Genomic DNA, 14,881 nt, shown 5'->3' with positions numbered 1-14,881 from the left:
ATAAAGGTAGGCATTCAAAGAGCACATGTATCCTACCTACTGAAACATAAACAAATGGACCCAAATAATAGAGCTTACATAGAACAAAAACTGTTGCTTTATAGCAAGATATATTTTACATAAAATGAGAATGGTAATTTTTGCCCCAAACAAATCTTAATAGGTACAAAATTAACCTTGATTAAGGCATAAGAAATAGAAGAAAAAAACAAATATTTGATAAGTGCCTACTACGTGCCAAGGCCTATTTCTAGGACCTTTTTATCTTAGAGTTAAAGATTATTTATATGACTGTATCTGTAAGAATAACAAGACCCTGGTTGCTGATGCCTGACTCTCACCATCAGGACCAGCAAGGCAATGGCACCCACTGAGTTGGGATTTCTGGTGATGCATTTGGAAGTGGGCCACTGAGGTTTGCAGGCATGTCACCCAGACTCCCTCCCAAGCACACTGGAGAATGGGAATGGTGAGTCTGGACAGCAGAGAAAGAAGATACGCCATAGCTTCGATCCTGGATGAATCTGGTGTTGATAGAATATGAGCACCTGCCCAGACTGGTAGAGGATGTCACCCACCCTTCTTTGTTACTGATTTTTAGCAAACAACCTAAAACGTCTGCAACAAACCAGCAAGTGATTTTGGTGGAGCCTTAAGATATCAGAAAGCTTTCAATTGGCACATTGTCATAAAAGAAACTGGAAAAACCCCAGAAACCAGTGTATTTCAATCTTATTCTGAGGCTATCCAAAAATTTTACTTGAGAAATATACTTTCAAAAACAGACACATTGCAGTATCTCAAACAAGCCATGTTAGTGGCCATAAAACCTTAAAATATGCCTTTTATCACACATTCACAAAGTTTCTGCTATGAGAGATCAAACCCAGTCAACCCTAAAGGTCTGATAAAAACAAAGTTAAATGAGTTTTTCCCTTATAATACCCCAGCAATTAATTCCTATACACATTTAGTCATAAACTCTAATAAAAAATGGTACATGATGTCACATGTCCAGGGACCTTAATACATTGCATTGAACCTTAATACATGAGCAAAATCAACGCACTATGAGAGTCCTATGAGCGTCTGAACACTACATAATTCATGTGTTAGAATTCTATTTAATTAGTTCTTTCTGGTAGAAATATTTCTCAAATAGTTAAAATATTTCTTAAATATGAAGCATCAACACATCTTAGCACCATTTTAAAATTGAGTCAACACTCTTAAGTTTTCCCCTAACCTTCTTTTAGAAATTCAGAAAGACCTAAGTCCAGGCAAATAGATATTAGATGTCAGAAATACGTGTGTGTGTGTGTGTGTGTGTGTGTGTGTCTTTCCCCAGGAAATTTTCAAATAAAAGAAAACAAGAGAGTTAAAGACAAGTCCCAAACCTCCCTTTTTCTTTTATTTATCAATTTAATAGTTGCCATTCGCAAAGTTGTTATGCTTCTTTTTCCTCCATGAAATGTTAGCAATTGCAAATGTCCTCATACTTGACTTTTTATTTGGGGATGCTTTTATATTAACAACTAATTTGTTATTGCATAACCATTACTTTCTGAGACAACATTTGGTCTTAAACATGTTTTACTTTCCACCCTCACATGATACTAATACTTTTGTTCAAGACAAATCTGCCTCTGGCATTTGTGATGGAATTTTATTATTATGAGTTGTACGAACTGAAGGGGATATTGGTTACTTACCATATCCAGGAATGCCTTCTAAAGGGGAAATTATTCACGTGCATCATGTTTGCAGGTCTTCTCCCATCAATATTTTCCTGGTCTCCTATGTTACATGTAGTGATTTTCACAGATGAATCCCAACTCTCCTGTTTGAGCAGCTATCATGGGCAATTATTGCAACAAGTATTGAATTCCAAAAAAATCCCCCCCAAAAAACAAATAGCAACAACAAAAGCCCTTCCAGGATTTGAAGAAAGAAACATCACAGAGCACTGCAGGTATGGTTCCATCCATTTAGGTTCCACTAATTAGTCAAAACACTAAAATAACCAGTTCAATCGTTTTCCTAAATGGTGGCAAATATTGTCCTGGTAAAAATCCAACTGCCTAGAGTATAAATTAACGCATCCTCGCAGGAAGGACTCTGGAATGTGGAAAAAGAGGAGTCAAAAGACAGTTTCTTGTTATCCTTGTTAAAGAAGTGTTAGAAGGGAAATGGAAAACTTCAGGTTGCTTTGCCATGCTGTCCTTTAGAAATGAATATTGCTTTTTCTTCTTTCTTAAACACATATTCATGTGTGGTCACTTTAACGCAGTGCTGCCTTCTGAGACGTGTCGGACAAAGACCTGGGCAGAGGGGCTAGAAACCATGTATAACCAAAGCCAACTTCTTCCCCGAATCTCAGAATTGCTGGTTTTCAACTGCAAAAGTAGGAAGGCAATGAGCAATTTCTGATTTGCAGGACAGGATTACCATTAGCTACCATCATGACTTCAGAAGGTGCTGTGATGAGGAAATTCATTTCAGCTTCCTAACCCCATAATAAGGCTGTCTGCTCTCTTTAAGTAAAATGACTAAGCTATTGATCCTTTTACTGCAGAAACCCCTTTAATTTGTTATCAAGACCATGTGCGGGCTTCTCATATTTTGTCTTGGAAAGAAAATGAATTTTCACAGCTGCGAGTCAGACGTTGTCTAAGAATTTCTTCCCCGCTGTCTCTTTTCTCTCTCACTCTCTCTCTTTTACCCCCAATTCAATTCCCCAATAGGTGTCATTTACTCGGATGCACTGACATCTTCTGAAAGATTCTCATGCCCAAGCCATACAGACCTTGCATGCTTTTAAAACACAATGGCAACAGGCTCCTGCTGGGGTCCCCCAGCGCCGGATTTCCAGCAGAAGCTTTGGAGTTGTCGCAGCTGCCTTGTCTGCCCTGGGCTGTGGCGCCCGGCTCTGAGCAGCTCAGGACACTTGCAGGCTCCGTGGTACTGTACATTAACTCTGCAGCAGCCCTGCCGGCTGCAGAGACTGCTGCCTGACAAGGGATGTGCTGGCGTCAAGGGGGCCCTCTAGGTGGGTTCCCAGACACTGCAGCACGCCTTGCTCGCCTCCTGGCAGGAGCCAGCCAAAGGGGTTAAAGGAACAGCTCGTCCTGAAAGCGCAGATTTCCTTCAGTAAGTAATTACCAGGCAAGACAAGGAAAGCAGTTAAAAAAGAAAAAAAGAAAAAAAAAAAAACAAACTGTAAATAAGCTCACAGAGACGCGACACCTTGGACAAATATATATTATGGAGGGAGGGTTTTTGTTTGTTTTTGTTTTTCCGTTCTTACTCAATGAAAGGAAGGGAATAAAAGAAGTCAGAGAGAACTGGCAGATGACAGGGTTGGGTCACTTTGACTCATTTTTTTCCCTTAAACAAATAAATTGGGGTGAGGATATCTTACGAACTTGATGATTTGTAGCCCTTCAGCTACAGATGACCACACAGTAATTTTTGGACAGGAAATCCTGTGGAAGCCAATTGTGCGGAAGTCAGTAACACTTCAGTTGCAATTGCGCATGCCAGAAAGCTGCTTGTTAGGTGAGGGGCGTGTAGCTTTAAGGAGCGTAGAGATAAAGCATTGCAATGCCTACTGTTGATGTTTGGCTTTTCCTCAAGCTTGCCCCTTTGTTGCAAAAATTCTGTTCAACAATCCCCTGAAAGCACCCCAACATTGTTGATGCCATTTTGGATCAAGAATAGTAAACTCTTGTAATAGTAGTTTGGCACTTAAATGGTGTTTGTTGGAAATCAGTAGGGAAATGGACTTTATACAGTAGCAGTGTATTCAATATTAATGTATCACTTTTAACTTAGGTATTTAAATAGTCTGCTATGCAACTGCTTAATACTAAATGGAATACTGGCAACATTTAATACATTATGCTATTATCTTCAGTTAGAATTTCCCCAGTGAGGGCCTGTCATGGTAGAAAATATTACCCAGAGGGTGGAGGTGCATTTCCCATAAATTCAAACCCAGGTATAAAGAAATTCAGTCTTGAAAACTGCCATAATTTGGGGAGTTTTTATTTTAATCAAATGATGATACTGATAGAAGAATTTCTGGGAGAAGGAAAAATTGAGTGATTCCTTTAAAAGCACTTGAAACTTGCAGGTTCGAAAAGATGGTACCACAGCTTAAAAGGAACGTGAGAATATTTGCGGGGATTTCATGTAGCCTAGGCAGTGTTCTCATGACCTTCTCTTACCAAAGGGAATAAATCTCTCCCATGAGGGCATTTGTGATCTGAACCAGAAAACTTCAGTCTGAATTGGGTTTAATAAGCTTTGAGTGGTTTGAAACAAGCATCACAGAGTAATTCAAAATTTGATAGTATATTTAAATGTTAGTTAAGGGCAAAGGACACTTAAAATGTCATGAATCCTGCTATATGTGCCTTACATTATTATCTCATTTAATCCTCATAATACTATTGAGGTAAGGACTGTTATTAGATCTGTTTTACAGATGAGGAATTTGAGACATGCAGAGATTAAGTAGCTTGTCCAAGGTCAAACATCTAGTATGAGTCATGATTTGAACAAAGAAAGTTGGCTCCAGAGCCTACATACATTACCACTTTTTTATAGTCCCTCCATAATAATAACACTTTCTTGTATTAATGGTGTGCTTTCTAAAAGTTATCTCACAGGTATTATTATTATTATTTGGCCTCATAGAATCGAGCTGAGGAGAATATGACACTCACTATGACAATTTTGAAAATAAATCTCCAAAAAGATAGTATTTGTTCATCATCATGCATCATGTTAGCATCATGTAGATCTAGAAGAGAATTCAGATTATTTTACAGGTTAGTGTTCTTTGATGACGATGAATGATGATGATAGGATAGATTAACCTATCTCAAAACCAATACTTAATTCTTACACTATATAAAAGAGTAGGTTTCCAAGGAAAGTACCAAATACAAATAATAAAAAATTAGGTAGAAATATATTTTTCCTTACAATAAACTTCATTTATTTAAAATTTCTTTATATTTTTAGTCCATTCTACTCCTCTCTGTTCATATGCTGGTGTGATACTCATAGGCAACAAAACACCAAGAGTACCTCTGAATTTTTCTCAGTTACCACACAGTTCAACATACAACACCTGTCAGCTATGTTTCCATAAGCAAAGCACTTCATAAATACAAAACACAAGTGATTTAGTCAGTAAACTACTAAAGAAGATGTAAAGTTAAAATATATTTAAACCATGAGGAAATTTCAACTGAATATTTTTAAAGTGAATATTTCTTGGCTTTCTATTTTCATTTTTATACACTGTTCACAAAAATTAGGGGATCAGGAACCGTGCAGATACTCTAGTACTTTCAGCCTGTTGTATAGTGCATTTTCACCAATGAAACAAAAGTTGGTTTTGCATCTCATTTGCATAATAAAACAACTTTCTTTGACTTGTCATTTGTTTTTCTAATGTTCTTTTTTTTTTTTTTGTATTTTTCTGAAGCTGGAAATGGGGAGAGACAGTCAGACAGACTCCCGCATGCGCCCGACCGGGATCCACCCGGCATGCCCACCAGGGGCGATGCTCTGCCCCTCCAGGGCCTCGCTCTGCTGTGACCAGAGCCACTCTAGCACCTGGGGCAGAGGCCAAGGAGCCATCCCCAGCGCCCGGGCCATCTCTGCTCCAATGGAGCCTTGGCTGCGGGAGGGGAAGAGAGAGACAGAGAGGAAGGAGGGGGGTGGAGAAGCAAATGGGCGCTTCTCCTGTGTGCCCTGGCCGGGAATCGAACCCGGGTCCCCCGCACGCCAGGCCGACGCTCTACCGCTGAGCCAACCGGCCAGAGCCCTAATGTTCTTGTTTAATTAAAAAAAATCAGCCTGACCAGGTGGTGGAGTAGTGGATAGAGCTTCGGACTGGGATGCGGAGGACCCAGGTTTGAGATACCAAGGTCACCAGCTTGAGCGCAGGCTCATCTGGCTTGAGCAAAGAAAGCTCACCAGCTTGGACTGAAGGTTGCTGGTTCGAGTAAGGGGTTCCTCGCTCTGCGGAAGGCCCACGGTCAAGGCACATATGAGAAAGCAATCAATGAACAACTAAAGTGTCGCAACGAAAAACTGATGATTAATGCTTCTCATCTCTCTCCATTCATGTCTGTCTGTCCCTATCTATCCCTCTCTCTGACTCTCTCTGTCCCTGTAAAAAAAAAAAAATCAAATGTTTCTTTTTTATTGCTTCATATTCATTTTGAAATATCCTGGAATTTTTGTGAGCAATATGTATGCAACCATCTCGAGTATGGTACAACAAATTAGAATGAAAGGACACACAACTGAGAAACTATGATAAATAGCAGAAAAGCCAAATTTCTGCTTGAGGGATAACAAAGAAAAATGCAATTTATTTCACAGTTCAGGGAACCAAGACCATACATCAATAAACCATCCTAAATTGAGCTTTTTGAAAACTGATGGCAACATATATAAAAGAATAGACTTACTTAGAGAATGAAAATAGCTTATTTACAGCATTTTTATTTTATGTACATTAGAAGCAAGGTCTTCAGATTTATGACAACTATCTTACAAACTGATACTACATGGTCTTCAAGAAACAATACAAACCTAAATAACAAACCTAAATAATAGGTTTGTTATTTAAAAACAAGTTCTTAAAGATTAAAAATGTTGATGGACTAGAGCAGTAGTAGTCAACCTGGTCCCTACCGCTCACTAGTGGGCGTTCCAGCTTTCATGGTGGGCAGTAGCGGAGCAACCAAAGTATAAATAAAAAGATAGATTTAACTATAGTAAGTTGTTTTATAAAGATTTATTCTGCCAAACTTAGTGAAAATCTGACATAAAGTACTTGGTAAGTAATTATTATTATATGCTTTAACTTGTTGTAACTCTGCTTTATAAATTTTATAAAGTAAAGTTACTTCCCTACTTTATAAATCACCATTACTGTGGAACTGGTGGGCGGTTAGAAAATTTTACTACTAACAGAGATACAAAAGTGGGCGGTAGGTATAAAAAGGTTGACTACTCCTGGACTAGAGTATTACAAATCTGTTTTTTCCTACTAAAAAGGTAATTATCCTTTCAGGGAACTTCTAAGAAATATTAGGAATAAAAATAAAAGATTACTTATGGCTGATCCCAGCCCCATCATTTCAATCAATAAATTATTAGCAGGGTACCACAGATTGGCATAAAGTTGGTGAGGCTGCTATAGCCATTAGATAGTCTCAGCTCCACTAGCATAAAGACTGTTTTCTTGACTCTTTTTAAAAGTTTTAATCCCATAGCCTGCACAAAAGTAATGGGTCTCTTGGGGATGTACTCAGTTTAACCATCGTCATATGAGACTGATATAAGAAAAACAAACAAACAAACAGAATATCAATTTATTGATAAAGTGAAAACTACAAACTCAGAGCAAACTGTAATACTTGAATCAACATTTCTTTTTTTTTTTTTTTTTAATTTTTTTGTCTTTTCCCAAGTGAGAGGAGGGGAGAAAGAGAGACAGACTCCTGCATGAGACCTGACTGTGATCCACTCAGCCACCCCTACCCGAGGCTATGCTTGCAACCCAGCTATTTTTAGCGCCTGTCCTGGAGGCTCCACAGAGCCATCCTCAGGCCCCCCACCCACCCCTGGCCAATGTTCTAGAACCAATTGAGCCATGGCTGCAGGAGGGCAAGAGACAGACAGAGACACACTGAGAGAGAAAGAGAGAGAGAGAGAGAGAGAGAGAATGGGAAGGGGAGGGAGAGGGGAAGGGGGAGGGGAGGGAGTAGGAGATGGGGAGGAGTGAGAAATAGAAGTTCACTTCTTCTGTGTACCCTGACCAGAAATCGAACCCCAGGACATCCATATGCCAGGCCGATGCTCTACCACTGAGGATAATTGCACTTGGAATCAGAGAAGTATTAACTAGTTCGTGTCCCATGCCCTTTTCCAATAAATAAAGTCTTTTTCCGTCATGGCTAGTAGACTATGTTTGTAAAGGTGATGGTTTTCAAACTAAGTTTCTGGGAGGCCTCTGGTTTTGCAAAGTTGTCTCAGGACAGCTGCAGGGCAAAGGAAAAGCCAAGTACCTTGTGTTGTTTCATAGCCCCTCTACTTTTACCTGTTTTATTTCCAGGTTTGGTTTTAAAAAAGCAGTTTGGTTCTTAAGAAAATATTTACAAAAATATAACAGTAGGAATATGAAATTAACACTTCCTAAACTAATTCTTATCTTCGTATTGTAAATTTCAAGACTCTATTCTCTTTAAACTCCTTCAATATACAACTCTCTAAACAATGACTAAAATACAAATGATTAAGTTACAGTTTTATGCTAATACAAGCGTAATAGCACAATGAAGACACACCTTATTCTCCGAACTTGGGTGTTTCCTAAACTCTTATCATTTACTGATATGGAGGGTGTAATAACTTAACTCATAGATTCCCAGGGTTACATTTTAATTTTTTTATTTTTAAAGTAAATTTTACTTTTTTTTATTTTTAAAGTAAAGTTTACTTTTACATATAGAAAGAGAATTCCAGAAAACTAATATGTAAAAGATTGCTGAAGTAGCTATATTCATTTCAGATAAAAGAAATTCTCTGACCACAGCATTATAAAAATCTATCACCACATGATCATAAAAAGGTTCAATGTAGCAATAAATTACTACAATTTCAAAACTTATCTGCCTAACATTTTTTTAAAAAGCAAAAATTGCCAGAAGTACATGAAGAAGATCTCAAATAGCCATAATAATATGTGTCAGTGGATGGGGAAGAGTTCAAAACATCTTTGTTGAACAAGAAATAAGATAAATCAAAAACAACAAAAAACCCTAATAACAATTATATAGCCAGATAAGAATTTGAACAACACAACAAACAAGCTTGACTTACTAGACATATCTACAATGGATCTAATAACTAGACAATTTGCATTCTTCTAAAGGACAAATGGAGTACTTACAAAAAGTAATATAAAGCATATATTATATGCATTATATATAATATAAAACATCTCCACATTTTACTAAAATATCATTTAAATCACATTCTCTAAACACAAGACAATGAAATAATGAAAAAGAGAAAAGTCCCTATATTAGGAAATTAAAGTAAAACTTCTGAAAATGGGTCAAAGAGGATATAGTGGAAAATTAATAATGTTTACAAATGAATAATATAAATACCATATTTGAAAAACTATAGAAATACAGCAAAAGCAGTAATTCATGAAAATTTAAAGAATCAGATTCTAATTTTAGAAAAGAATAAACAGTAAAATTTAAGTGTACACCTGAGAAGTTAGTAAAAAGACAAACATAAAGAAAGTAGAAAGAAGGAAACAATGACAAAAAGAGTAGAAACAAATTCAATATAAAAAAAAAACATGGTAACAAAGAAATGCTACCCTAAGAGGTATCGGATTATCTAAATCTGTGGCTCTCAAACTTCGCCATGCAACTGGATCATATGAAGAGGGTTTGTTAAAACATGAGGCATTCCGGATCATCCCCAAAATTTCTGATTCAGAGGGTCCAGAATAGAGCCAAGATTTTGCATTTCTTGTAAATCCCATGTGGTGCTGATGCTTCTGGTCCAACGACCAAACTTTAGAACCACTGATCTAAGTCAAGGTACATCTATTTTTCTGTCACCATCACATTTTACTATAACCAATAGCTTATATCAATAATTGCCTCTGAAATAACTTAAATGACATAAAACTTAAAACTCCAGACTTATTTATGAAATGAAAAGGACCTAAAATGTAATCTCTTATTAATTTTTTATGAATACTAATGATCATTTCAGATATTTTAGTATAATGTCCCAATCTTTTGTGAGGCTGGATAACTTTTATCTCTTAGTTGTCAAATGAAAATGGTTTTGTATAAATATACTTACATACATGAATACCTCGTGTATGTAAGTATATACTTTTTAAGTCTTTATTTATTTATTTATTTATTTATTTATTTATTTATTACAGAGACAGAGTCAGAGCTAGGGATAGACAGGGACAGACAGTCAGGAACAGAGAGAGATGAGAAGCATCAATCATTAGTTTTTCATTGCGCTTGCAACACCTTAGTTGTTCATTGATTGCTTTCTCATATGTGCCTTGACCGCGGGCATTCAGCAGACCGAGTAACCCCTTGTTGGACCCAGCGACCTTGGGTTCAAGCTGATAGACTTTTGTTCAAACCAGATGAGCCCATGCTCAAGCTGGCGACCTCGGGGTCTCGAACCTGGGTCCTCTGCATCCCAGTCCGACGCTCTATCCACTGCGCCACCGCCTGGTCAGGCAGTATATACTTTTTAAACCACATTTTAAAGTAACATGTTTTTAAAACACATTTTCTATATTAGTTGTAGAAATATGTTCTGTCTTAGGAAATAGACACTATGGGCACTTCAATATCTTGGTGGATATGACTTTTTCCTGAAAACCTAACAAAGCAATATATAAAAATTTTTTTCCAATAAAAAACAAAATTTATGTGTACTTTTTTCAAAATGTATGTGTATTATAGGTAAATATACATATTTTTTGTTCTTTGAATTCTATAAATCATCAATAAATAGGTGAGAATGGCATTCTAATATGTAGAATAAGACCCAAGATGACTCTATATCTCCAGGCAGGAAAAGAACATTCACTTTCAAATCCCCTCTCCCACCCTTACAGAAAACCTGTTCCTATGAAAGGAACAGTGTCTTCTGTGTATTTATAACACCAAGAACAATGTGGGCACTCAGTAAGTGTTAACTAATGACCATGTTGATAGTGATGACTTCCCACTTCTGGCAAGCTCTAGCAAAATCTGAAGGCACGCTGTTCAGCACATTTATAACTGAAATAAGAAGAGCTCTTCATGAAGCCATGGTTTCAACTGCTAAGAGTCAGGGAACTGCATCATGTTTCAGCAAGTTGCTAGTACATCAATTTCTACATATTCTTATAACCAGGGATACAACCATCAAGTGAAAAGTGAAAAAGAGGCCCTGGCTAGGTTGCCCAGTGGACAGACCATTGTCCCTGAGGGCTGAGTTTGTGGGTTCAATCCTGGGTCAGGGCACATATGAGAAGCAACCAGTGTTTGCACAACTATGTGAAATGAGTTGATGCTTCTCTCTCTCCTTTTTCCTCTTAAATCAGTGGAAAAAAATATTTTAAAGTAGAAAAGGTATTTATTAAATACCTATTTTCATCATCTAAAACCAGCAGATGTTTTGTTGTAAATTTTTATGATTTAACTAATATAACAAGTAATTTTACTAGGTAGGCAATTTACTTAAATTAAAATGGAATAAAAATAAAAGAAAAAAAATGAGGTTATGTTGAAAGTCTCTTCTTAAGTGGCATTATATTTTATTTTTAACTTGAACTTTTCTAAAGGTTTTGCATCATGTTTGTTTCAGAAACTCACAGGAGTCAAAATATTTATCACAGAATAAAGTAAGGCCCAACTTCAAAATACAGTACACCTATATATATGAAATATTATAGATTCCTAAGAATGACTTGAAAAATACCTGAAATATTGGTGATTAAAAAAAAAAACAAAAAAACTCTCAGGTTTGCAGAATAATATCTTCAATATAAATTCATCAATTTAAATATTCATGTGTATATGAACCCATATTTTGCCAATGTAGAGGAAGGAACCAGGAGGATACATACCAATCTATTGACAAGTTAATTACCTCTGAGATAAGAAAGTAAAATTGCCCTGGCCGGTTGGCTCAGCGGTAGACCGTCCGCCTGGCGTGTGGGGGACCCGGATTCGATTCCCGGCCAGGGCACACAGGAGAAGCGCCCATTTGCTTCTCCACCCCCACCCCTCCTTCCTCTCTGTCTCTCTCTTCCCCTCCCGCAGCCAAGGCTCCATTGGAGCAAAGATGGCCCGGGAGCTGGGGATGGCTCCTTGGCCTCTGCCCCAGGCGCTAGAGTGGCTCTGGTCGTGGCAGAGCGACACCCCGGAGGGGCAGAGCATCGCCCCCTGGTGGGCGTGCCGGGTGGATCCTGGTCGGGCGCATGCGGGAGTCTGTCTGTCTCTCCCCATTTCCAGCTTCAGAAAAAGACAAAAAAAAAAAAAAAAGAAAAAGAAAGTAAAATTGTGCCTCATTGAAAAAAGAACTTTTACCTTTTACATTACATCTTTCTTGAATTGATTAATCTCCTCAATGACAATATTCCGTGTATACATGCATTATTAACATACCAATAAAGAAAAATATATTATTTGTTAAGGGAAAATAGTCTTTTGTAGTTAATATCTACATACTAGAACATCAAACCCAAATTTCTAATAGTTGTCAGAATCTTTGATAGATTTTGAAAAGCCTAATCTCAAACCTCAAAGCTGAACAGTCAAATTCAAACTATATATTCAAGAATTCAAACATTCCACCACTGTTATTAGGTGAATCAATATTAAGTCTTAAAAATAGAAATGAATAATAATTTATTCTTTTTCCTGTCCACATGAACACTGTACTCATTCAGAGTTGGGGCCTGAAGCTGTACTCATTCAGAGTTGAAACTATGCAACATTGAAGCTATGTCTACTTGCAAAATGAAATGTCTGATCACACATCTTGATAATAGTATATATGTATTTAACTCCAGCTCAAGTCTGTTCTGCAAACACATAGATTTTATAACTCCTTAATTTTGATCCATTTATATGTTTGCTGGCATATATTTAATTTTTTCATAAAACTTCAGGTAGTTACATGTCTCCTATAGTAGTAGTATATAGTGTATATATTTTCTGGTCTAGGTAAATCAAGAAATTATGTTTACCTACTTTTAAATTGGATAGGATGAATAGTTTACATTATATCTTCAATCTAATTTATTGGTTCTTTCATATTATGGCAACAGATCATCTTAAGTTCTGAGTTTTAGTGCTTTTTAAATTGTAATTGGGGAGAGGAGTATATTTCATAGTTACTTTAATAGAATACTTTGAAGAGGCTGCATCAAAATCTACAAATCAGATGCCATTTAAAATCCAAAGGCCTCCATGACTGCTTCCAGTACATATAGATATGCATGCTCACATAACATTGACAGTTAACAGAATGAAGTGAAAGGTATTACGTACACATGTATTTCAACATTTTATATTTACTTTATGGAGACACTGCTATTCCTTTTTGAAATAGAAGGCTAAAGACTAGCCTTAGAGGCCCTGGCTAGCCAGCTTTGTTGGTTAGAACCTCATCCTGAAACACAAAGGTTGTGGGTTCCATCCCTGGTCAGGGCATGTAGGGAAAGTGACTGATGAATACACAACTAAGTGGAACAACAAATAATGCTTTCCCCCCCCTCTTTCTTTCTCTAAAAATCAATCAATTAAAGAAATAAAAAGAGCCCTGGCCAGTTGGCTCAGCGGTAGAGCGTCGGCCTGGCGTGCGGAGGACCCGGGTTCGATTCCCGACCAGGGCACACAGGAGAAGCACCCATTTGCTTCTCCACCCCTCCGCCGTGCTTTCCTCTCTGTCTCTCTCTTCCCCTCCCGCAGCCAAGGCTCCATTGGAACAAAGATGGCCCGGGCGCTGGGGATGGCTCTGTGGCCTCTGCCTCAGGTGCTAGAGTGGCTCTGGTCGCAACATGGCGACCCCTAGGATGGGCAGAGCATCGCCCTCTGGTGGGTAGAGCGTTGCCCCTGGTGGGCATGCCGGGTGGATCCCGGTCGGGCGCATGCGGGAGTCTGTCTGACTGTCTCTCCCTGTTTCCAGCTTCAGGAAAAAAAAAAAAAAGAAATAAAAAGAGACTATCCTTAGAATGTAAACTCCATAGAGGCACTGGGAATTTTTGGTCTGTTTTGCCCCTGCTACACCCCTAGTTCTGAGAATAGTGCCTACTGCACAGTAAGTAATCATTGAAATATTTGTTGAGTCAATAGTTATTATAAATAAATACATCACTATACCAAACATAATTATTTATGTTTGCCTATAGTTCCTTCTAAAGGGCTTGCCTTCCTTACACCCTAACTTTGTAAAACCTGATTGGAATGGGTATAAAAACTTGACCCACTGCCACCTGATTCATTCACTGGGTAGTAAATATTCCTATTCTACCTTTGGAATGTGAATGGTCACGGGAAAAACATAGACTCTAATCAGTTCAGGTGGACTTAAACCACAAGGTCATGTAGCCTTAGGGGCTGAAGTTGCCACTTTGGGTCATGTGCAAACTGATGTCTAAGGAAAATTTGGCAATTACCGAAAGAAGCCAGCAAAGAATACCAACACAGAGACAAGCAGAAATGGGTAACTAGATGGACACAAAAAGAGTAGTGGCCTCAATTACCAAGTTTTACAAATCCAACAAGGCTCAGTTATAGGCTTTGTTTCTGTGAATTTCCGTAACATTACAGAAAGTATATTTCCTCTTTTTTTATAGAAGTTCATCTGAGTTCATTCCTTTTCCTTGCAATCAAAATCTTGACTAGAGAAGTCATATATAATAATTTATTTTGCTTTTCATAAATTTCTTTCTTTCCTCCAAAAATAACACAATTTAAAATTAATGCTACATTGTTAATACTGAATAGCCATGGTGAATCAGCATGACATTGAGCTAATAGTTATTTGATCAAGAGGCCTAAATTAAAATGCACGTGCATGCGTGCACGCACACACACACACACACACAGAAACTAACAATTAATGTATCTACATCTATATCTGGAGGTTCAAGAGAGCACTTTTTTTCTCTGACTAATATCTATTACACTTACAGTCAAAATATTAGCTTCTTATATTTCTCAAACTCCTTTCATCACTTTCTTCACTAAATGTTAATTTGCTTTAGATAGGAAGGCAAAAGACAGTAAAAGATTTA

General features: G+C 37.6%; 1 protein-coding gene across 10 annotated transcripts in view; it reads right to left on the bottom strand.

The window, feature by feature from the left end:
* Nucleotides 1-14,881, bottom strand: part of PDE4D (phosphodiesterase 4D) — a 1,576,413-nt gene that overhangs the window by 612,328 nt on the left and 949,204 nt on the right. The window contains exons 1-2 of one of the 10 annotated variants that reach the window (XM_066242896.1): nucleotides 2,807-2,978; nucleotides 1,713-2,396 (exon numbers count right to left, since the gene is read on the bottom strand). The exons of 8 other annotated variants lie outside the window; for them this stretch is intronic. In XM_066242896.1, the coding sequence (XP_066098993.1) occupies nucleotides 1,713-1,759 (47 nt within the window). In that variant the 5' untranslated portion in view covers nucleotides 1,760-2,396; nucleotides 2,807-2,978. Of the gene's footprint in view, nucleotides 1-1,712; nucleotides 2,979-14,881 lie in introns of those variants that run through there. One more of the 10 variants, XM_066242887.1, reaches the window with a different exon arrangement.

The sequence above is a fragment of the Saccopteryx bilineata genome, chromosome 1 (genome assembly GCF_036850765.1).
Source record: "Saccopteryx bilineata isolate mSacBil1 chromosome 1, mSacBil1_pri_phased_curated, whole genome shotgun sequence".
NCBI classification, from domain to species: Eukaryota; Metazoa; Chordata; class Mammalia; order Chiroptera; family Emballonuridae; genus Saccopteryx; species Saccopteryx bilineata.
Note: the sequence above shows the minus strand (reverse complement) of the source record. Positions and strands in the feature narration are given on the sequence as shown.